General features: G+C 37.1%; 1 protein-coding gene across 4 annotated transcripts in view; it reads right to left on the reverse strand.

The window, feature by feature from the left end:
- Window positions 1-24,804, reverse strand: part of LOC127636266 (erbin-like) — a 103,337-nt gene that overhangs the window by 14,481 nt on the left and 64,052 nt on the right. For all 4 annotated transcript variants that reach the window (XR_007969565.1, XM_052116714.1, XM_052116712.1 and 1 more), the window contains exons 7-15: window positions 20,658-20,721; window positions 20,342-20,416; window positions 16,838-16,982; window positions 15,992-16,064; window positions 11,539-11,668; window positions 9,805-9,920; window positions 6,978-7,047; window positions 3,823-3,922; window positions 2,372-2,493 (exon numbers count right to left, since the gene is read on the reverse strand). Coding sequence is in view for 3 of the 4 variants with exons in the window: in XM_052116714.1 (XP_051972674.1) it covers window positions 2,372-2,493; window positions 3,823-3,922; window positions 6,978-7,047; window positions 9,805-9,920; window positions 11,539-11,668; window positions 15,992-16,064; window positions 16,838-16,982; window positions 20,342-20,416; window positions 20,658-20,721 (895 nt within the window). In the remaining variant the exon portion in view is untranslated. The remainder of the gene's footprint in view (window positions 1-2,371; window positions 2,494-3,822; window positions 3,923-6,977; window positions 7,048-9,804; window positions 9,921-11,538; window positions 11,669-15,991; window positions 16,065-16,837; window positions 16,983-20,341; window positions 20,417-20,657; window positions 20,722-24,804) is intronic.

Genomic DNA, 24,804 nt, shown 5'->3' on the forward strand with positions numbered 1-24,804 from the left:
GATGAGCCCTGTTTAATACTGTTAATGAAGCATTATATTGCTACATAATGTTGTGTTTTCTTTCCTAAGCAGGAAATAAATGCATTTTTACCAGAAAAAAGTATCTTTAGGGTCAAACGTCAGCACTTTCAAAGCATACTATTAACCGTGATTAACTACGTAAAATTCTGCGATTAAAAGAAATGATTAACTGACAGCACTACTATTTAAACATGTAATTATTTATTATCTTAAAAATTATTAGATTGCTGTTGCCATTTTATAAAAACAAAATGGTACTCCACTCCATGTGTTACAGATTACACAAAGGTTTTTGCGTTCCGCAGTCATCAGGGGGCAGTCAGTGCCGCCTTATCTTGGTGATATACCTTAGTTATTTACCCACAACTCCTTGGGCTGTATGGGCAACATGCCTCATCAAAACAATGTGAGTAGGCATCACAAAATTAACAAGGAGGCTTTCACAGATGATGCACTTTTGCGGTCAAAGGCAGCTGGACAGATCACAACAGAAAGCAAGGATCTCCAGATGCGTTTTCAAACTTTCAAACCACTTTTAACTTGACACAGTTATATAAACTCAGCGTTAATGGCACTAAAAAACTGAAATGTGATGCAACCATTGTGAGACGCTCCAAGAGCGTCCATCTGATGCTATGTACATACTAGAGATATGCAAAACATCCAATCTTCATAGTCGACTAGAAGGTTGGTTGTTTGAACCAATCATTTATAATTAGGCTCTGTTATGGTCACGTGACCCCAATCAGACATGATTCAGAGGGATACATGGATGCTTATCGCAGCACTTCAACATCTTATTTCACAAAATTATCAAAGATAGAAAATTAAGAAATATTAAAGTCTCCAAATTGGAACAAAACTGCTTATGCGCATCCTGAAAGCAAAATTATGCATTTCAATGTAAACAGAGAGCTTGGGAGACTCAGGGCATTCCTTGCTACTCATTCAAAAGCGCAAAACTGCAAGATAATATTGCAGGTAGTCTAGTTCACAACATTGAGCCATTTCCGAGTATTTAATAAAGGAGTGTCAGGCAGAATCATCAAAATACTTTAATTTCTCCACAGCACCTCACACATACAGGAATATTACTCAGAGCTGAGGATTTAATGTCTGACAGTAATAGTCTTGTACTGGGTTATTGATGCAGCACTTTGATTGCTGTAACAACAGCAGTGACTAAACTTAAAGCATTAATGAAACAATACATCTTACAGAGGGTTTTACTGTGCTAACAATTATAAAATTTGCGTTAGTTCAACTTTAGTTATTCAACCTGCTCTCCATGAAGTTGCGTCTCAATTAAATTGAATAATATGGAATATCTCCGCGGTGACGTGCTCAACAAGCCACATGAAAAGATGTGTGGGTTGACATCTCAGACGCAGCTGAGATTCGTCCACCCGGATTGAGGCGAGTCACTACGCCATCACGAGGACTGAGAGCACATTAGAAATTGGGCATTCCAAATTGGGAGAAAAAGGAAAAAAACTAAACAAAAAAAGATCCAAGAGAGCAGCCTAATAAACAGAGGAGGGCTGCTCTTTAGGGGGGCTAGACAGGGCCACACTGGCACTCTGATAGTGATAGTGATCAGCTATCAGACAGATACAGCTTGGGTGTCTGTGTGCTCACTGGCACTGCAGACTTAACAGACAGCCATATTGAGTCAAGACAGGGTGCGAGAGAGAGGGAACGAGACACCAAGTAGATCATATAAGAGAAAGATGAAGGGGAGGTATAGAAGGCGGCGGACGTTGATCGCTCGAGGGCTTCCATTTCACTTTCTGACAGGAATCACGTCAGGGACACAAGCTCTAATGGGATTTCAACTTTGCATTGCAGCACACGCTATGACATGCTGACCACTGAAACTGACTTACCCCATTCCTAAAGTAGGAAGTATGTACAGCTAAACAAAAACTGTTATACCGGAGGGAACACACACATTAATTGTGTCTTATTTGCCATTTGTGATTTGTTACATAAGAAACAGCATGTCACATCTTTCACTTTGATTCTAGTGCATCGAAATAATTTTCAGGGATGCTAGTTAGTGTTTAATCTTGTGTAGATAAGCTTTTGACTCTCTGCATTAAGTCTGGTCCTCTTTGCAGATTATTTCGCCAAGAACCTCCAATTTTACACAGACTGACAGACATGTAAAGTGACCAATCACAGTTTGTTTTTGGGATGTCCCGATACAAAACTGGTAATGGAATCAGGTCCGATACCACGCTCATGTACTCGTGCTTGCAAATATATGAAGAGAGAGAGCAAAAGGAAAACAAGCACAAAAGGGAAATGGAAAGTGCACCCTGGACAGAAGTGGATGGTGGGAACTGACCCGTGGGGGCGTCTCTCTCTCGTCCTTGTCCTCGTCACACTCAAACGCCACTTGCGCCCGCTGCTTGCGTTGCTCCTCCCATAGAGACGGGTTAAAGCTCTCGCTGTCTGAGCTGGGCAAATCTGTGAGAGGGAGAAGCCGGCAAACCATTACTAAACGAGCAAAACAGCTGGACCGCTATCTATGGATGATGGATTACAGACAGAGAGAATCAGAATGACTTTGAACTAAGAAAATGAAAACATCATAGAATAGGACGGTTTATTCAAGTTTTGTGTAAAATGCATTTTAAATGTGTAAAAGTGTTTATGCTTATCTTTAAAGATCTGGACAGAAAAAATGAAAACTTCAGCTTTGCTTGCCCATGCAAAAATCTGCTGCACCTTACAAGGGTGTTGTTGGTGGTTGCCATGGCAAGTCAGTTCGTTTAGAAAAGTAACAACACTCTTTACTCAATGAGCCATGCAATTTGAGATTTAATGCCTGTATCAAATCCAGTTACCCTTTCAAATGTATGGTGTTTTATAGATGTATTAAATAAAAATGTATGTGTTTGAGTTTGATGCTGCCACTCTAATTAATATCTTGATAGAGATTGTTCCAGATAAACTGTGACATTCAAAACATTGTAAAACTTTTAAAGTTTGAGCTTGGATAGCAGTCAGAGACTCCACATATTTATTTGTATTTTGTACCCATCTAACAATACGTTTGGGGTCCAGAGAGCATGTTGTCAAGTAAAAGCACAGAGTAGTCCCTTTCTAAAGCTCAATCATGTTCAACCAACAACCTAAAGCAGACTCCAGAGAGCTTTAGAGTGAACAAGTTTATGCTTTGAAGAGTTTAAAGTGGGGTTGCTAGGAAACAGGTTAACACTTATTAATCTCTCCCCCCTCTGGAATCCAGTAAGCAGCTCATTTGTGATTTAAACAGTGAAACTCCCAGCAACACTGGCAGACTGTAGTTATAGAGAGTGAAAACAGAGCCAGTGACGCGAACAAGTCCTAGATAAATGGTCATACAAAGCCAAAACACAGTAACTACGCATTTTGTCAAAATGGAGTAATAACTGGAATTGGGTCTATTAGACTTTAGTCTATTTGGTGACAAACTGGTTTGACTCAATTATGCTCAGATTTACAGAAAATGAAGTGAGACTATTTTATAATTCACATTTGGTTGGACAATCAAAAAGCTTTAAAGCCATCTCAGTTTCAGTGTTGGTGTAGTTTCTGCATTTTGCCTTTTTAGGGCAGTGCAGGTAGAGGCATTTGTTTCTGCAAAGCAACATTGTTTGTAATGTTGGTTCAGTGAATGAGTGAAGACCTATATGTATAATCCAGCCTTTAGAAACCATGTCAAAGGTGCATTAAATGCAACATTTAATCTGGATGGCAGACACTTGAACAGGAGAAACACTAAAACAGATGCAGATTGTGCAGAAAACTCACACTCCTCAGTTCTGCTCTGTTGAGGGAACATGTAGTTTGTGAGAACCGTCTTGTTTGTCTCTGGATCTTCCTCTTTCTGGAGGGGAATCAGGGGCTTCGACTGGAAGAAGACATAAAATACAAGGTACTGGGTGATTTGAAAACAAACAGTTTGAAAAGTGAAGATTCTGTCAGCGATTTCAGAACATCAGTCACTGAACTGCCCACATGAGAGCATTCAAAATGTTTGGCTCAACAGATATGCCGTTTCACCATAAATCACCATCAGGGACACACACATACACAAGCTCTGTTCCAAAACCTAGTGAGTTGCCTTGCTGTTTACTGCCTACATAGACAGGCACCTACTGAAATGGAACCTTATAAGTGACGCATTTGCAAGTAGTGCTATACAGAATTGATTCTGACACACAATAAGTGTTAAACTTGTCAAAGAAATTATGGAAAAAAATTAATTAAATAAACCATACTGTTGAGGAAAATATGATGAGAAAAAATACTCCAAGATATCAACAAGGCACTAACACGGTTTTTACATTTCTTTTAATTAATTCATTTATTAAGAAAAATCTGGAAAGAATCGACTCAAATAATCCAGTCATAGTATGTTGTGGATTTCCCCACTGAACCCCTGTACAATAACTTTACTAATGTTTTAATTACCTCACTCAAACACATCCTACAAAAGTGAAATGAATCCACTATGTACACAACATAAACAGAATATAACAAATAACATCTGCACAGACAATGAGGCTAGTCATAATGTAACTTCCGCTGAGAATATATCGTTTCCTTAAAAACGTGCTACTCTTCAGACAATTTCCTCACCCTTTTAAACGTGAGGAATTTGCAACAGTAACTCTTTAAAAAAAATGATAGAATACTTCAGTATATTCATTATATGCTACTATTTTAGGAGCTCAGGACAGTTTTCTAATGATTTTTAATCTTACATATTAAATATATTTATTAGTGCTGTCAGTCGATAAAATTGTTAAATCCCGATTAATCGCATAATTGTTCGTAGTTAATCGCGATTAATCAAAGATTTTGAAAGTGCTGAAATTTGACTTATTTTCCTGTTAAAATGCATTTGTTTCTTCATAGGAAAGAAAACAAAAAAATATATAACATTATAATGATTTATTAACATTTTCCCAACAAAACCTTTTGCAGTATAAAGATAGAAATGCCCTAAAATAGCACCAATTCAAGTAACATTGAACATTCCCCAAAGTCTAAGTGGGAGTTTGACTAATTGAAAGAACTAGTTCCCACGTAGGTTGCATTTTCATTGCATCCTATGAGGGGATTGCATCATTTAATCTCTTAAACATCCTCTTCAATATTAATCATCTGACAGACTGTGGATATCCGCTTTGTTACAGAAATCGCTAAGCCACATTCATAATTCACATCAGGGCGTCAGCGTCAAGCACCACTTTGAACTCCACATGAAAAGCGCTTGCAGACAAAGACGTCTCATTCTGTGTTTTGGTGAAAGTTAGACTTGACATGATTCTGTGGTAATTAAATGCACCTTACTTAGGCTGAAAAATACTTGATTTCTGTCACAAGTTCCATCTTGACTTGTTTTGTACAACTCCTTTCTCCATCATTTGATCACTGACATGGCTTTTGTATGTGGTTGCGGTTTGTGCTACAGTGTAATGACTCCGGGCAGACACATTGCAAAGGTTCCACCCTTCAACAAGTGTTTATGCTGGTTTATGCCACTTTAACATTAAATGCGTTAATTGCAATTAAGAAAAATTAACGCGTTAAATGTCTTAAATACGTTAAACCGTTAATTTTGACAGCTCATATATTTAGCTATTGATAATAAAATATATAATACATGATTAAATAAAATGTATTGAAATGTATGAAGTTTGGCCTGTTACAGATAAGAAATACATTTTTGCTCTTTTGCATATTGTCGTCAACTAAAACGTTATTTTTGTCGACTTAATTTATATGAAAAGTAACATTTACTAAAATTAATGAACATGACTATTTTATATTAACTTCGTTAAATAATGTATTAGCATACAATATGAATCACACAAATATTGGTTAAAAAGTCCATTTTAATTAGATTAGAATTTGAATTATAATTGATTTATGTTTTTGGGAATTGAATGATGTTGCTTTCTAGCTCACTAGGTTTTGGAACAGAGCTGCAGAGTGTCTGACTCAGAGAGCTCATCTAATCTTTAATCACAATACAGCTTTATAAAGCCACACATCATAATCAATAAAGAACAGAGGGCCACCTTCATTGTAATGCGCAATCTTCATCAACAATTCCAATTTTGTTGTCGATATTCCAGCTGAGCTCTACGCCAGACAGCCGTCTGTTTCTGAGCATGCTTGATTCACAGAGGATCTCTGCAGTCTCGAGCCATATGGCACACGCTGATTAGATGAACTGCAAGTGTTTTTTTTATTTCAAAGCAGTTCTGCTTCTCTGTTCAGCCAGCTTGCTTTAGTTGCTGGTTGTTTGAAAGCAAAAATTCCAACAATGTGTTACTGCAAATATGACCACAATCAGCTATTATGTTGCCAAAGACAAAGAGAATAAATAGGTGAAGACATCACAGGTGGTAAGATATTGTGTGTGGGAGTGCAGGTGATGGCTATATCCTCTAAAAATGTGTCACAAGCTTGATGGCTATTTACAAACGATAGCTCAGACGTTCAATTACAGATCACCCACATACCCTCTTAGCGGTACTGATGGGAACATCAAATCACTCTGCAAATAGAACAGATGCTTTGAAAGGACCTCAAGAGTACTTCTGGCCAGTGACTACATATGAGATTATAGTGGCATAAGTACATTTATTAAGCAACTCTCTGGAATACTTGATTTGGATTGGTCAATTGCAAAAAAAATGGGTATAATATGTGCTAAACTGTCTAACCGATCGTTGTCCCAGGCATCTGATTTCCTACATAGCTATGCTAGCTTCTCTTTTTCTCACATAACTAAATTATTTCAACTCAAATTAATATTTCAGGTCTATTTATTTAGTAAGTGTCCATGTAATAATAGGTGTCATTTACAATCCGCCTATTTCAGGGTCTTGCCATTATGGCCAGCAGACTGTATATTATCCCTTACATATCTAACATATTGCTCCGCCCACCTGGTTTTCAGACAGCCACATTGCAGTCATCTGGTTGAGCTTCGTGAAACTGTATGGAAGGTTCCTCAACCTGTCAATAAAGAGGACAATGTTGATCACTGTAAGATGCACAAGAGAGGTTACAGTTACAATTGTGTATTTCGTACTACATATTGCACAGTATGTAATGCATAGTGTAAACTATTTAAAAATATAGTATGTGAAACAGTGTGCAACAATACACATTTCAAACAGTAGTATGCTATGTTGTTGGCACATGATTCGGGCTTGAAGTGTAAATGCTAAAAGAAAAAGTCAAAAAAATGAAATATTAATTGAGACAGCTACGGCCGACAAATGCGACGCATCCTTCCAAACGAGACACAGCCATTGACTACCAAAAGAATTAACCGATTCTGAACACCTGAAACGAGTCGTTAGTAATTCCAGACTTACTTCCCGTACAAACCTACGTAATTTGATAACAAAAAACCCACTTTTGGTCTTCATTGGCTGCTCGCGAACAGCTTTGACCCGCCCTCAAACACTACACTAAGCGGTAGACCAATCACAACAGACTGGGACATCTGACCAATCAGAGCAAAGTAGGCTCTGTGAAAGGAGGCGTTTAGAATGAATCGTTTAGGACGGATCATTGAACGAGTCGTTTTTGACACTGGGAAAATGCTGCAATTCAAAATATGCGCAAATTAAAGTGATTTTTGACCTTGGATGCACATAATTCTATTGTGTTAGACCTTTAAAACTAAATTAGGCACGTTTAAAAACCATAATAGGTGCTCTTTAATTTGCATTGTTACTTTTTTTTTTTTTTTTACAAATTCTTAATAGCTTGGCATACTATATACTGCCAAACTAGTAATAGTAGTATGATAGTATGGTGTTCTAGAACAGCCATTTTACAATAAATAATGTGATTTGATTAATTGAAAACTTTCAATTGAGTAAGTGCACACAGGATTGGTTACAGTATTCAACATGATTCAATCCCTGATGAGGTTACTGAAATTGGACGTCACAATAATTTGAGCATGTCCTAAAGGCTGATAAATAAAATCCACAGCCAAACTGGATGTTTTTTAATCTCTATTTGTTCTAGCAGGGATTTGGCTTTAGTGCTAAATTTTCTAGCCTGTCACGGACACATTTGTTAAGTGTTTCTGGCACGGCACGTTATATCAGAATAATATAAGAGTAATATCTTGCAGGGCTCTCACAGGACCAGCTGTACTGCCACTCTGATCACCAGGTTTGAAATGTTTGGTACAAAAAAAAGTGTCAATCGCAAGCTTACCTTCCTAAACGAAACTCCAGCTTGTCTCTGGGCAAGTTCAATATAATATTATGCAAATTCAAAAAGCGCTTCATGGTGATCAGAAATGCACAAAACAAGAAAGTACCTACTAAATGTTGGCTGTGATACAAGCGAGCCGAAAACTTAAACAAGTAAAAGTTAAATACTTAGGATTAAGGGAATGTACAAAATTCTAATAGTAACAGTGATGACTGCCTTGGCAAACTTCACCTATTAAGGAGTTTTTAGATTTAAAGGGATAGTTCAACAAAATTGAAAATTCTCTCATCATTTACTCATCCTCATATCATCCCAGATGTGTATGACTTTATTTCTTCTGCAGAACACAAACAAAGGTTTTTAGAAGAATATTTCAGCTCTATAGGTCCATACAATGCAAGTGAATGGTGACCAGAACTTTGAACTCCAAAAAATCATAAATGTGGCATAAAAGTAATCCATATGACTCTAGTGGTTTAATCCATGTCTTCTGAAGAAATCTAACAGATTTTTGGTGAGAACAGTCCAAAATGTCAAAGAAAAAACATCATTGTACGATCATGATTTCAAGCTGGATTACACTTCCTAGTGATTGACGCATGCACAGAGCGAAAGATGGCACCTGGAAGTGTAATCAAGCTTGAAATCGTGATCACCCAGGAGACCACAGATGTCAAGATTTATACATTTAGTTACATTTTGGTCTGTTTTCGCCCAAAATGGATTGGATCGCTTCTGAAGACATGGATTTTTGGAGCTTCAAAGTGTGTCACCATTCACTTGCATTCTTTGGCTCTACAAAGCTGAGATATTCTTCTAAAAATCTTCATTTGTGGTCTGTAGAAGAAAGTCATACACATCTTGGATAACAAAATTTTTATTAAGGGTGAACTATTACTTTAACATGACAATTCATGTTTTCAAGTTTGATGCTGTCAATCTAGTTAATGCATGTTTAAGAAATATTTGGTTCTTTAACATTCGACAATAATAGCAATGCTTCCCTTTTACCATTAATAATTAAAAGGAAAGTCACTGAGGTTATAGGTTCAAATCCCTCAGTTGTCAAACTGCAATTTACTCCAGGGGGACTGAACCTGTACTGTAGTTTACTGTTAGTCAGTTTTGATAAATGCATTTGCTAAATTACTAATCAGTAGGTGAACATAAAACAAACAGTTTCGATCTCTAAATTCTGATTGGATGAGCCTTGTTCAGAGCCACACTTGTGAGCACATAATCTATTGTATATTAAAGTGCTGTGCTGCTTGCCAACTCCTCCTACAGCTATGAAAATGAACTATATTATTTAGCGGAATAATTCTTTATTCCCATTATTATTCATGATAAATGTAACTGTTTACTGAACATTGGTGTCTTTTATCATATTTCTGGTGCTGTCTCATTGTGAAAGCAATGAGCCACAAGAAGCCATGTGTTACAGTGATTTTTCACAGGTAAGGGATATTCACTGCAGGGGTTGTGTATGTATGGTATGATGTTTGGCTGTGTATGTGGCACAAGGGAACATACTTGTTGTCACTGAGGTTGATGACCTTGAGTTTGAGCATGTCACCCATATCCTCCGGCAGATACTCCAGCTTATTTGAGTGCAGGAAGAGCACAGTGACATTCTTCAAACAGCCCATCTGTCTCACACACACACACACACACACACGTACACACACACACACACACACACACACACACACACACACACACACACACACACACACACACACACACACACACACACACACACACAGATTAATCGATTATTCTGGCGATTATTGCAATGATTAATCATTAGCTCTTAACTGACAGTTCAGCTTGTGCTTGAAATTAAGAGGTTGCATTAAACATGTGCAATAATAAATAAAGAAGAGGATGAATTATCTTTTAATACATACAAATGACCCTAAAATGAGTATTTCTGAAACTGCTGATCTCCTGTTATTTTCACACACAACAGTCTCTAGAATGTACTCAGAATGGTGCCAAAAACAAAAAACATCCAGTGAGTTTCAGTTCTGCTGACAGAAACGCCTTGTTGATGACAGAGGTCAGCAGAGAATGGCCAGACTGGTTCAAACTGACAAAGTCTACAGTATCATCTCTGAATGCTGTTCTGAGATGCAGGTTGGCATTGTTTTGGTGGCACAAGGGGGACCTACACAATATTAGGCAGGTGGTTTTAATGTTGGGTCTGATCAGTTTATACTTCTTTTGCTGTCAAAATTAATTTCCATCTTAGGAAAGAAAACTAAATAATATGTAACAATATAATAATATATACAAAAAATTCAAAGCAAAACCTTCCACAGTATTAAGATAGAAATGCACTAAAATATCATCAAGAAACATTAAACGTTTTCAAAAAGTCTAAATGGGAGTTTGACTGACTGAAAGAACTAGTCCCCATAAGTTGATTATTCATTGCAATGGACATTAAATCTGTTAAGCTCTCATCCTCCTCAATATTAATTAAACAGCCAGCAGACTGTGGCTATCCACTTTGTTACAGCAATCGTGAAGCTGCGTTCATGATTCCAGTCAGGGTGTCAATGTCAGCGTCAAGTGCCAGCGTCAACAAAGCTCTTGCAGACAAAAACATCTCATTTTGTGTTTTAGTGATAGTTAAGACTTGCTGTGCTTCTGTGGTAATTAAAATGCACCTTATATAGGTCCCATCTGTGCTTATTACGTACATTAAATAACTTTAAGAGCTCCTTTTCCCATCACTTCATCACTGACAGGAAAGTACTGTTGTGTGTGTGCTGTGAAGTGTACGTCAGTGTAATGACTCAGGTAGACACATTACAAAGTTTCCACCCTTCCAACAAGTGTTTATGCTTTATTTAATGGCAAATGCATTAATCGTGATTAAGTAAAAAAACGTTCATTAATTAATTATCGTGTTAATTCTGACAGCTCTAGTATATACACAATAAACATGCACTGTATATTGACATTATAGTTTTTTTTTTTTATTTGTTCCAATTATCACATACCTTGATACAGTCTGGGCATTATGAATTTAACATCGTCCTACAGAATATGCATTTGATCGAACTTGATTATGCTATCAATTTAATTGACATATGTAATGACAATATAGATCTGAATAAATGAAAAACCAACAAGTGTTTATTCATGCTCTCTTCCCTTCATTGCTTGTTGACTTTTAAAATCTAAATTCCATATTATTTCCTGCTGAATATTTCCCTGAGGAAAACTAATTGTGCTGGTGCTAGAAGCTGCACTGACCTCTGGAGGCATCTGAGCGAGCAGGTTGTGGTCGGCAGCAAACGTTCGTAGGTTGAAACACTGACCGACGGAGGACGGCAGCGCCTCGATCTCATTGAAACTGCAGTCCAGCTCGTCCAGAGATGTGAGACTAGAGAGAAAGACCAACACATATGATTCAATAATACTGATTATTTCTATGGTGTACAAAACCAAATTTCATTTTATGATATTCTGGTCCCTCCAGTGGGATTTGTTTCGTCTGACAGGCAAAACGTACATCTGATTGCTTAAGAGGTGGCAGGAATAAGCTACAACTGTTGTGTTCTTTTTTTGATGAATAACACAGACAGTTTCTTTTTCTTGCACGCACACACAATTGTAAAGCAATCCCTCTCCCTCTTAGCCCATATGGACGAGTACTTTCCCTCATTCACAAACCTGTTTCAAAACCTGCAGTTGAGCGCTTCTGACTTCATCAGACAAGGACTTTTTTCTCTGCTTACTTAAAGGAATATTCCGGGTTCAATACAAGTTAAGCTCAATCGACAGCATTTGTGGGATAATGTTGATTATCAGTGTTTCTTTGCACACTGAAAAAAGTGTTATTAAATGTCTGTGTTTGTCAAGCCATCGTTAATTGTTACACCAGGTTACAAGGTTTACCGCTGTTACGTCGTCATGGTAACAAAGTTGTAATATTGGCTATAACTTTACACAGAAAAGGTATGTTATCACAAAATCATGTTAACACATACATTTTCTACATCGTCTGTCTATATTGTTAAATCAGTGTGTATTTTTAAGGTAAAAGACTGACCCCATTCACTTCCATTACATTTTGAAAGAAAAAAAATTTCATAATAGGGCTGTGCCGATAAAATCACATATCAAGTTTGTTTCTAAAAATGTTGCATCAATACTTTATATTATTTGTCTCAATATGTTTTATTCATATGTGCATTGATATGATTTCTTACAGTTTATTTAAAGCTACACTATGAATTTTTATTTTTATTTTTTTAAATAACAAATTATTGTTAATGAGAGAGTGCAACAAATATCCATCTTCCAAGCCATGTCTTTACCTATAATAATGATTAATATTTTAGAGCTGTCGGGATGGCTTTCACAGGAAATTGCACACAATCGTCATTCACCCGTGCGTGTCACATCATATCCGTACACAGAGAAAATACAATCTGGCTATAGTAGCGCGTGTATGGTTTGGGAGTAGCGTGAAGTTTGTTGTCACAATGTACGAGAAAAATTACACCATGGTTCATTCAAAAAGGCAAACCTCCGGGGAATCACCGGTTGTAAAAACAAAGAAACCCCGAACAGAGCAGAGTCTACAAGCAAAAAGGGAGAGTGACAGAGTCCGTAATAAAACCCAAATCAACAATGGCTTGGCTTTTCAGAGGTGGCGACAACTCAGTGATCTGAAAGGATTTAAAAGCAACCCAGAGATGGATTTTTTTCTTACTCAACAGGTAAGATATTTTATTGATATGTTTATGTATAGTTGTGTAATCACACAACACAATGCAAAACAATAATTATACTGTAATCAGTGCTGAACTTTTCAATATTATTGTATTTTTCTTTATAACGGCAATCATTTATATAAATAAATCCTTTAGTCGAGGCTTGCCAAGGACATGTGAGTCTTGAAATGATGTTGACCACTGGTTGGTAACAATGACAATCTATAAATTATTTTCTACTGTGGTCTATTTGACCAGAATATCCTGCAGTTATAAAAAAACTTTACAATGTTTGACCATATCAGACCAGCAATCATTATGTCTAATGTTAACAAATGTTGCCTAACTTTTGTAATGTAATTTATTTCAAAACATCAATGTTTCCAGTAAGTCAAAACAACAGCATAAGATATGCCACTTATCTCCTCAGATCACATGTTTTCAGTTATCCATCTTTTCCTTTCTTCCTTTCATTCATTCTTTGTCCATCCGCTTTGATAAGATGTCCTGTATTCATAGCCGAACCACAACCAAAACAGTGTTCTTCCGCAAGACACGTGCGGTTTAATTTTTTAACTGCTAGAGGGCCAAAAGTTACATAGTGTAGCTTTAATGAAGAAACATGTCTAAAACAGACAAAATGTGCGTCTATGGCTGCCTTCACGTGCTGTCAGAATTATTGAAAATATGAGTTTCCCCACTCAGAAGTTACACATGAATGAACACTCAAGTTGTAATTATAACTGGGAAACTCAAGAGATAATTTTGATACCAGAGTTTCCGAAATGAGAGGAGTTGTAAACTTTCAACATGGCAGAGGAGAGTACGGTTTCTGTAGTAAATTACAGGTTAGATTCATTTTTCTAAATACAGCTAATTGTTAGCGTTTACCATTTTGGTAATATTCATTTATGTATATAAGCAAAAACTGTATGCATGTTGTACATTATACACCGTATAATTGACCAAAATTCCATTATCATCCGCAAGCTGAGTAATATGTATTATGCTGTCAAAACAAAAGATCCTCAAGAAATATCTATGAACGAACCTGGCATCGTCCGTGTTTCCTGTTCTTTCTGACAACAAAGCACTTGAACACGACATACTCATAATTATCACTTCAGAAGTGGGATGTCGGATACTTCTGATTTGTGTCGTTTTATGCTGCCTTCAAGTGGACCTAGGAAGCTTGTACCTCCAAGACGGGCATTCATTACAAAAACATGTCACGCATTCAAGTGGGAAACAAAATACGGAAGAAATACACAATGAATGACAGCAAAAGCTCTTTTTCTGTTGTACCAGTAAAGAAAACACTTGCATCACTTATTCACGACTTATATGATTTAAAAATGCATGGTATCTAACAAATTATTAATAAATTTGCCGAAACAAGCCACGAAAGGTGAGTCAATGGTTGACTGCCATATATAACAAATTAATATTATAAAAATAAAGTACAAAAGTTGAAATATTTTTGCTAAATCATTAGTTTCCATCATCTTTCCTTTCGACACGGCCCAATCTCAGCAACTCAGTGCGTCATCTAGAATTCAGAGTTTTCAATTGTAAGTCCAACTTTGCTTGATCGTTCACCAACTCAACTTGAAGGGCACATTAATCACGATCCAATGATGTCATTATACATCGTAATGTATTGGTTCTTGATATATTAAAACACATGTAAACTTTAATAATGTCAAGTGGTGTTACCATCCAGTAAAAAGTATTAAAATAATTTACTTGCCCTCTGAATACTTGAGTGTGTACATAACTTAATAATAAAAAAAAAAGGTTTCAAACATATTTTTCAAAGTGTTTCTTTTTTCAGGGTTGTTGCAGAGTTTTTAAAATCAAATTTAAGACTTGACCTGAACAAATAAAATTTGTATCCCCATACTAAAGTATCAGAGACTCTTCCTTCAACAGGCAGGGGCACACATTCAACATGGCCTTAACATTGCTTATCAGTAAAACAGGATGGCTATATGCAAGTAAAAAATACTCAAGACATGTTTTCCACATATATATCACATTAAAATTGGTTTATGTACCATTATATAAATAAATACAAATCAGAGGTCGACCAATATTGGATTGTGCCGATTCAATAATGTTTTGAAAGAAAGCCAATTAATCTGCCAATAGTTCTTAAAAATTGTTAACCTATATTAGTCTACAAGAGTCCAAATTGAATTAAATTCCAGATGCAGTTTATGGTGCAACACATATACCAATAACCAAGCAAAAATAATAAAATAAAATACAATTATAAAAAAATAAATAAATAAGATCTGATTCATAACGGGGAACCTTTAACTTAAACAGCTGAAATACACCGGGGACTCTTATTTTGAAATGTTTGCGCTTCACTGCTTCCAGCCGCTCATTCAGACAGATAAGGGAAATAAAATGTGCACTCCTACAATAAAAAAAAAAATCAACAGCAATTATATTACAATATTACAAATAAAAATAGGGCTGCAACGAATTATTATTTTGATAATCGATTAATCGAAGTATTAATTAGACTCCACTTCAATTAGAACGATTATTTGACTGTTCAGCGATTATTGCAACGATTAATCATTCGCTCTTAACCGATTATTCTGCTTGTGTCCCGACTTAAAAGGTTGAATTAAATGTGCTTATTAAGAATAAAGAATCATGTTTTAAATATACATCTAAATGCCATTCACTGAATTAAAGGGACAAAACACTTTTAATTAAGTTTAATTCAGTCAAAAAATTCACTGCAAAAATCCTATTGCCATCAAGTGTTTTTGTCTTGTTTTCCATTTAAAATAGTCTAAAACAAGATACATATACTTGAGAAGCAACATATAAGATATTTAGAGTTGCTTGAAGAGAATCTATCTTATCTTACAATCAGCACAGAAACATGACAAAAAGTGCAAATCCAATGATTAACCAAGATTTAAATGCAGTTTATCAGAGAGCTATTTAAAGCGGTGCACACTCACCCGCCAATTGTGTCAGGCAGGTACATGAGCTGGTTATCATCCACCTTCAGAGTAGTGAGTCTCTTTAGTGAACCTGTAAAGAAAGAGAGAGAGAGAGAGAGAGAGAGAGAGAGAGAGAGAGAGAGAGAGAGAGAGAGAGATATTGTATCGCATGGCAAATTATACTGATGCAGACAGTAACTAGCCATTTATATTGGAGATGGTCTCTCCATATCCACTTCATTCTAAACTATATGAGCGTGCCAAACATTAGGCAAATTAAGTAAGAATGTATTAGATGAAATTGACTAACGGACTGAACACTCATATATCCATCGAAAACCTCTTGCAATTATAGATGTAATCTTAGCAACATTTTGCTAATATCAAGTACCTTTGTGGCTAGAAAAACCTTTCTCAGAGCTCTCAAATGGATTTCATTAAGAACTGAATTGGAGGGGATATTGTACCACAGCGAGCCTCGTGTTAAAGGGCGTGCGGCTTGGCCACTTTGACATGCCTGCTCATTAACGGCTGCCCGACTGGGTCATTCATTTGGTAATGACATTGTATTACTGCTTCTACCCATAATCCTCCTGTTCGTTTACACATCTAACCTGCTCATTTGTTATAAAGCAGATTAGAGTTGAGACTGCCAAAGCACTCGCTGTATATACAGGAAAGAGTAAATCAAGGGATTTTCCCCCATTTTATCATCCAAAAGGCTAAAATAATTTATGTCTGTAGAACAAATGGTGCAGGACGAGTTAAACACAGAAGTTTAGTACTTGGACTTAGAGGTTTGTTCAAAAGTACGAGTAATACCAATAGTGATGCTCGCCTTAGCCAACAGTGTGTTTGTTTTACCTATAGAACCTGGCAGTTGTGTCAACGCATTGTTGGACAGCAGCAGATCCTGTAGATTTTCACAGCCTGATATCTGCTCATCAACCATCTCAATGCTGTTTTTGGACACGTCCAAGTAGCAGAGCTGCTTCAGTGTCCCGATCATCTGCACAAACATATACAATATATATATATAGACAGTATTGAGAAGCTTAACAGTCCCTGGTCTGCTGTCCTGGCAATAAAAAGAGCAGCTCCATTCGTGTTCCACAGAAGAATGAATGTCCTATGGGTATGGATAATGAACATCAAGGTGAGTAAATGATGACAGAATTTTAATTTTTGGGCGAACAATCCCTGTAATATAGCACTCAGCGTGAATTGTCTTTTGCAGTCCTTTATGAAGGAATAAAGGACTGGTGAGGGAGTGAATACTGATGAGGAGGAATGAAAGAGATGGAGTGATGCAGTTGAGAAAGAGGTCAAGATAAAGGACTGAAAGCGTGAACTGGCTCAATCCATCTCTCATGCTTGAAGGCAGACTGTTGGCAGGAACTCTCGCTTTAAACACACTCCATCCTTCTCCCACTCCATTCCAGGGATATTATAGTTTTGCTTTTCCAAAGACATTTTTTATTGTATGCTATTTTCAAATTTACTTACAGCAAATATTGGTGTTTAATTTCATGGACTCATTTCTATTGAATTTGTATGTATTTTAGTTTCTGTTTAAATTCGAGTAATAAAAAGCAACAAACAAAACAGAAATGCAAATATAAATTTTTTGTGTTTGTCCTGCTAAAAATTACACCGACTAATGCACCATCTATATGGCCATTAAGAGTTAACATGAGCTACCCCTGGAGTCACGAGTTTGAATCTATGGTGTGCTGAGTGACTCCAGCCAGGCCTCTAAAGCAACCAAATTGGCCCGGTTGCTAGGGAGGGCAGAGTCACATGTGTTAACCTCCTTGTGGTCCCTATAATGTGTGGTTCTCGCTCTCCGTGGGGCATGTGGTGAGTTGTGCATGGCTACCGTAGAGAATAGCATGAAGCCTCCATACACGCTATGTCTCCGCGGTAACGCACTCAACAAGCCACGTGATAAGATTGACGTCTCAGATGCAGAGGCAACTGAGATTCATCCTCCGCCACCCAGATTGAGGCGAGTCACTACACCACCACGAGGACTTGGAGCATAGTGGGAATTGGGCATTCCAATTTGGGGAGAGAAAAAAAAATAGAGCTAAAATGAGCTTAGGTGAAAGTAAATGGAATCCTATATTCGTAGACCAGAAAAGGACCCCACGCTGTGTTGTATTTCTTAGGAGGAGCCTCTTAGAGAGTACCTGATTTTTCTAATTTAAGAAAATAAAGCACATCCTGAACCCAAAGTCTGAATGTAGGTGGTCTGGGGTCCTTCCAATTAAGCAGTTTTAAACGTCTTGCTATAAGAGTTAAAAAGGCAACATAATCAGCTTGAACCTTAGTTAAGGAGTAGGAGTCCTTAACAGGACTATAGGACACTTTAGGAAACTGTTTGACTGAGAAAACCAGGAATTTGTGTCAAATATCGAAGACCGGCATAGCTTACTACAGGACCAGAAGATATGTGCATGGGTTGCTGGGGTATATTTACACTGGTCACAAGCATCATCTAGACTATATTAGTGAAATATTTAGACAGTTTTAGTACTACTTTACATTGTAGCCAACCATGCCTTGCACATACAGATGACCCCATGTACCCATATAATATATCTTCCCAGCGGTCTTTAGAAATGTCATACCCCTGGTCCTCCTTCCATCAGACCCTAGTGGTGTGAAACGAAAGGAATTGGAGAGAAATGAGTTTACTATAAATACCAGATATGGGGTTGAAATGGGAAATGAGGAGGGATTTTATGGTTGCAAACTTGTAAATAACTAAAGAGATTCTTTTCCGGCAACTTAAACTTCTCGCAGAGCTCCTGAAAAGAGGAAAAATGTCCCTTGTCATATAGATCATTAAAATCTTTGACACCAAGGTTTCACCAGACCAGAAAGGCTTGTCTGTTGTGGACAGTTTAAACAAATGATTAGGGTAGATAGGAGACCGGAATGAAAAAGATTGCCATCCAGATTGTTTCCTCATTTGAGTCCAAATCTTTAAAGTATATATGACATATGCGGAGGGAAGAGGGGTAGGCACAAGGGCGGTCAATGAAGATGGTTTACAGGAGGCTGACTCAATAGAAAGCCACGATGGAGCATTCGCCCTTGGGTCTTCAAATAACAATGTAGTATCGGATGCAGTACTTGGGGCCCAATAGTAACACTGGAAGTCAGGCAGAGCCTGAAAGTTTTTGGGATGTTACATAGGACTCCTTCGAAGCCGGGCGGGCTTATTACCTCATATGAAAGAAATAAGGATACGGAAATAAGACTTGGGGAAAAATGATGGAATGGATTGGAACAGGTACGAGAATTTGGGTAAGATAGTCGTTTAGACTGAGTTGAAACGGCCTGCAGGAGATAAAGGAGGCAAGGACCAGCGCTTTAAAATGTACTCAAGTCTCACTAATAGTGGAAGAAAGTTTTCAGTAAACAACTTTGACCTTCCAATTGGCAAAACCTGCTAAATACACCTTTCGAAATGCTCTTAAAAAAATAAATAATTATTTTAAGTTTACGAAAATGCTTTTAAATAAATAGCTTTCATCTTAGTTTAAGTATATGATAACAACACTGCTGGCCTCTGAGAACACAAGTCTGTCAGCACTAAGAAATCCATCTAGGGTTACTTCCACATTATTCCAGATTCACTTGAAAACTGCGTATTCGTTTTCGATGAGCCATGGCTCAATGTGTCTGGAGCATGTATGATCTCCAAGACCTCTGCTGAAGTCTTAAAGTCAACATGAAAAGACACTCACAACCCATTTTACTTCCATAATTAAATTAGAAAAACAATGAAAGGAAGGATCGTGAACAAGTAAGAGTAAGATAAAGCGTGGTACTTTTGTCGATTATTCACCACGAGGATGAACCGCTCTCGTGGGTACACTATAAGAAGCTTAATCAAATGCGTTAATAACAAAAGAGAAATTGAATTCTGCAAATTGAGAAACATATAGCAGTTTGGCCTTGCTCAAGGACATGACGTGGATGGAGTAAGCTGGTCTCTCTGGTCAGAGTGGAAAGGAGGTCACGGTGCTGCCCTGATATCCAGGCCATTTGGAGGACACTTGTAGCAGATAGTTTAAAGCCTAGTTCAAGAGGATGTACTGAAAAATCCTAATCCAAATCCAGCCGTTAAGGTTCGCAATTACAGTAAGTTTGCTCACAGCAGCAAACTAATGCTTTAATTATGACCCATTTAAAAGGAGCTGGCAGTTGAGAGAGATGCTCCATGTTCCTGATGGAATATTTTGGTTCTAGATTTTCACTGGGAGTCATGTTTAGGACATCTGTCATGTTGTCTTTACTCCATTTTTTGATGTAGTATGTAGCTTTGCAGCACAAAAAAAAGAGTGCAAAACTCACCCCAGGTAAAAACGTCAGTTTGTTACAATCCATCCACAGCTCTCTGATTCCAGTAAGCTGCTCCAGTACTTCAGGCTAGACAGGAAGATGGAAAATCTCAATCTCACATTCTCTGCCACTGCTCTCAATGAATAAAATTAGAGCAGACAGATGCATATTAGGTGCGATCAAATATAAAAAGCTTTAATGAGCGCATCTTCTAACACTGTCCATAAATCTGAAACCTGGCTGCATTGACATCTGGAAGGTAAATGCAGCACAGGAAAATGCTGCAGTAATACATGTGACACCTGAAAGAGAGGCAGGTGCTACTCACCACTTCAGTGAACTCATTACTCCCCAGATCCAAGCGCTCCAGCTGCATGAGCTTATGCATGCTCCTGCAAACACACACACATTACTAACACTATTAACATGGATTAAGCACAAATACGCGGTGCACATAAACATATATGTGGGTGATAATTTTTTTTTTTGGGACTGATTGAACAGCAGACAAACGGCTTGTAGGGTGCAGACTTTTCTTTTTGAAAAGTGCAATCAATGTCTCCCCAGAGGCAAGTAAAAGACAGACAAAAACCTTTATTGAATGGGTAGTTATTAAAAACACCATTAGACTTAAAATCCCAGTTTTACATAAAGCCAAAGCCAATATATCACTTTATAAAAATAACTCGTACTAAGTCACATTTATACCTAAAGGCCAAGATTACAAGTTTTAGTGACTAATCTGAATTCTAAATAAACTTTCAAAGTAAATGGGAACTTATATTTGAAAATCAAAATGCAAATAAAAAAAAAAAAAATAAAAAATAAAAAAAAAATCACAGACAGTGGCAAGAAAAAGTATGTGAACCCTTTGGAATTAACTGCATTACATTAATTTGTCTTAAAGTCTGGTTTAATCTTCATCTAAGTAACAATAATGAACAAACAAAATCTGTTTTAACTAATAACACACAAATTATGTTAACAAAAGCTAATTGGGGTCAGGAGTTGGCAAACCTGGCATCTAATTAATGAAAGATTATATTAAAGGTGTGGGTTTGAGCTATTCTGACTAATAAAATGCACTCAAACATTTTGAAAGAGATCTCAGAAGACCTACGATCAAGCATTGTTACTTTGCATAAAGCTGGAAAGAGCTAAAAATGTATGTCAAAGAGTTTTGACAGATATTCATCTGTCCATAGTTAGACAAATAGTCAATAAATGGAGATGATTTAGTACTGTGGCTACTCTCACTAGAAGTGGCTGTCCAGCCAAGATGATTCAAAGGGCACACCGCAGAATGCTCACTGAGGTAAAAGATGAAGAAATCTTTAAAAATGGTTAAGCTCTCTGTTCATGAGTCTACTATACGGAAAACATTAAACAGCCATGGTGTCCATGGCAGGACACCACGAAGGAAGCCACTGCTTCCCAACAAATACATTGCTGCATACCTGAAGTTTGCCAAAGACAACATTGACCATCCACAATGCTACTGGGAAAATGAAGCTCATTTTCACATTGAAGTAAATACACTACAGAACGGCTTAAAAAAAAAGAAAGAAAGAAAGAAAGAAAGAAAATCCACTTTTTGGAGTAGCCCAGTCGGAGCCCAGACCCTAACTCAACAGAGATGCTGCAGAATGACCTCAAGAGAATTTGGCTGAGATGAAGCCGTTCTATAAGGAAGAATGATCCAATATTCCTTCTGAACGTTTTTGCAGGTCTAATCCGCAGCTACCGGAAATGCTTGGTTAAGGTTACTTCTGCCAAAGGAGGATCGACCAGTTATTAAATCCAAGAGTTCACTTACTTTCCACAGCACTGTGAATGCTTAATGGGATGTGTTCAACAATGACATGAAAGATTATAATTGTTTGTGTGTTATTAGCTTAAGCACATTACATTTGTCTATACTTGTGATGAAGATGAAATCACATTTTATGACCAATTCATGCAGAAAACCAGGTAATTCCAAAGGGTTCACATACTTTTTCTTGGCACTGCAGTCATGCATACTACTTTGACTTAATCTTCTTAAATCTGCAAAAAATTGACTGGTTGTGCTCTTCTGAAACATACACTGATAGTAGTAGACAGAGGACAGGGGTGAAGTCGAAATTATTTTCTTTATTTTTGTATTAATGATTGTTATTTTCAGAAAATGATCTGACTCTTTGTACATGGATTTGTTATGAACAATTTTTATAGAATTTTTATTTGTCTTTTACTCATTAATTCATACATTTTTATTTGGACACAAATTTAAACGCCCCTAAGAGCAAGACGAAGTCATCAATATTCCTGGTCCATTTTTACACTTTACATTTTAAATATCTATATGTGCAAAATGTTTAATTAGATGGCCTTAATGTTAACAAACACAAAATAAAACCCATAAAAGCCTAACTTTAAACTGCCATTGTGTCATTTATTTGAATTGGACATGGTTTTGACTGGCTTTATTTCTTTGTCTCTGTGCATATATCTTCTCAATACTATTTCTTCAGGAACGCCCTCCTGTTCCATATTTCTCACAACTTAGACATATCTGTCTCAATATCCGTGTCCAACCCTGAACTAACAAAAAACAATTAGGTAGGTTTGCTTTAGGGTGAGGTTTAAACCACCACTAACATGGACACAGATTAACACCAGCCAAATATGCATATTGTATCTAAAATCCAACTGGAAGGAATGAATGCCAAAATGATTAGCGCCACATGGAATTTAGTAACAAATGTATATTGAAGTGAACATTTCTTTCTCTGTAAAACTGAAGTACTTTGGCCTTTAGTTAGTTACTTTGCAACACTGGAATGAGGGGATCATTAATCGGGAGCCCAGGGTTTGGAGGGAGGGCTGGGTGAGTTGAAGCATGGCAACAACCAATGCATTGACTTCCAGAGTGCTGAGTAATCCAAAGCTCATTAGTATTACAGGCACACACATCATGAGATCAAACCACACAATGAACATCTGAACACTGAACAGACTGCTGAAACAGCACAAGACTGAAATGACAGCAATAAAGATACAGAGGGAAATTGAAATAATGGTGCATTTGAGAGCCAGCGGTCTATCTGTCTTTGATCATAGAGCATTTACGTCTTCATGGTATACTTGCTGATCCAGAACAGAGGCCTTGCTTGTGTTACTTTATACTGTTCTTATTGAGAGAAGAGAATGTATTTAAAACATTGATGGGAACACTTTATGAAAAATAAAATAATATAAAACATTTTCCAAGTATGAGCTGTAGTATAGTGATGCCTGTATAGTATAGTAGAGAAAAACATAGCGAGTAATAATATTTGTCTTTGATATATATGTTACATGTAAACAGGCGTTGCATATATACAGCGTTTTCCCTTATAATTTCACGAGAAATAAACAGAATATAATTTTACTTAGAGGAGACGATTATCTATAAAACTAGCCCACACACAATGCAATCTGATGCATTAATCATTAGTTAATCCACACAAAGCCCAATTTGTACACAGTACATAATGTGCTATCTGGGTATAAGGATTCAGATCGCTGCAACCCGAGGTGGAAGTCATCCAAATATGGGCAGAGAGGATTGTTCACTCTAATTACATTTGGCCTCCAGGAGATGACACCAAGTAAATGACACGGATAGCTCATATGAAACAGAATGGAACTGAATGAGATCTTGTTCCTCATGCCGGCATGCTTTGGAGAGAGAGCAAAACTTAAGTAATTGTATAATTAGTTCTTATGTGCAATTATTATGTTTGTTTGTTTTTTTCATTTTGAGGGGCTTTGGACACTAGGATAAATTACTTTTGTACTGCTTAACTTTTGATTGCTTTGTCGTATCAACACAAAATTGTAGTCCAGGTAACCTCAAACCATGAGATTCATCTAAGTGGAAAAGTAGTGACAAAACACAACTGACAAAATTTTTTCCTCTATGTCGCTAGAGAGCCCAAAATTCTGCATAGTACAACTTTAAAGACAATCACTAAGAATGAGGGTTGTATTTGCATGGAAAGGAATGACAATGAGTTAATACTCATGACACAGCTGCGCCTCCTCAAACTAGATCGTGGCTGGTTAGCGAATAAGACGCATGTTTTTGCACTTAAATACCACATGCAAATGTGCCGCAATTGTTTAGTGAATTCACCCCTTAGTGATGTAATGAGCTACTATAATTCTGTTTACCTAATACTAAACAAAGCTCATGTGGAATCTTTACAACAAACACATGATTGGCTGGTCTGATGCAGGACTGAGGAGTGGACGCTACGGAGATCGCTCCGCTGTCCAAGCCATCTCCCACATGTAAAAGCAAACAAGCGGGCCCTGAGATGACGCAATATTGGATCCAGAGCCAGAAACAATTACAAAACCAGTCACTTGGTTGCCTCTTATGTAAGACTGAACAATATGATGCCACAGAGAGAGAGGTTTGTCTGTATTATATAATGTGGTTATCGGAA

This window comes from Xyrauchen texanus, chromosome 44 (assembly GCF_025860055.1).
Source record: "Xyrauchen texanus isolate HMW12.3.18 chromosome 44, RBS_HiC_50CHRs, whole genome shotgun sequence".
Taxonomy (NCBI): Eukaryota; Metazoa; Chordata; class Actinopteri; order Cypriniformes; family Catostomidae; genus Xyrauchen; species Xyrauchen texanus.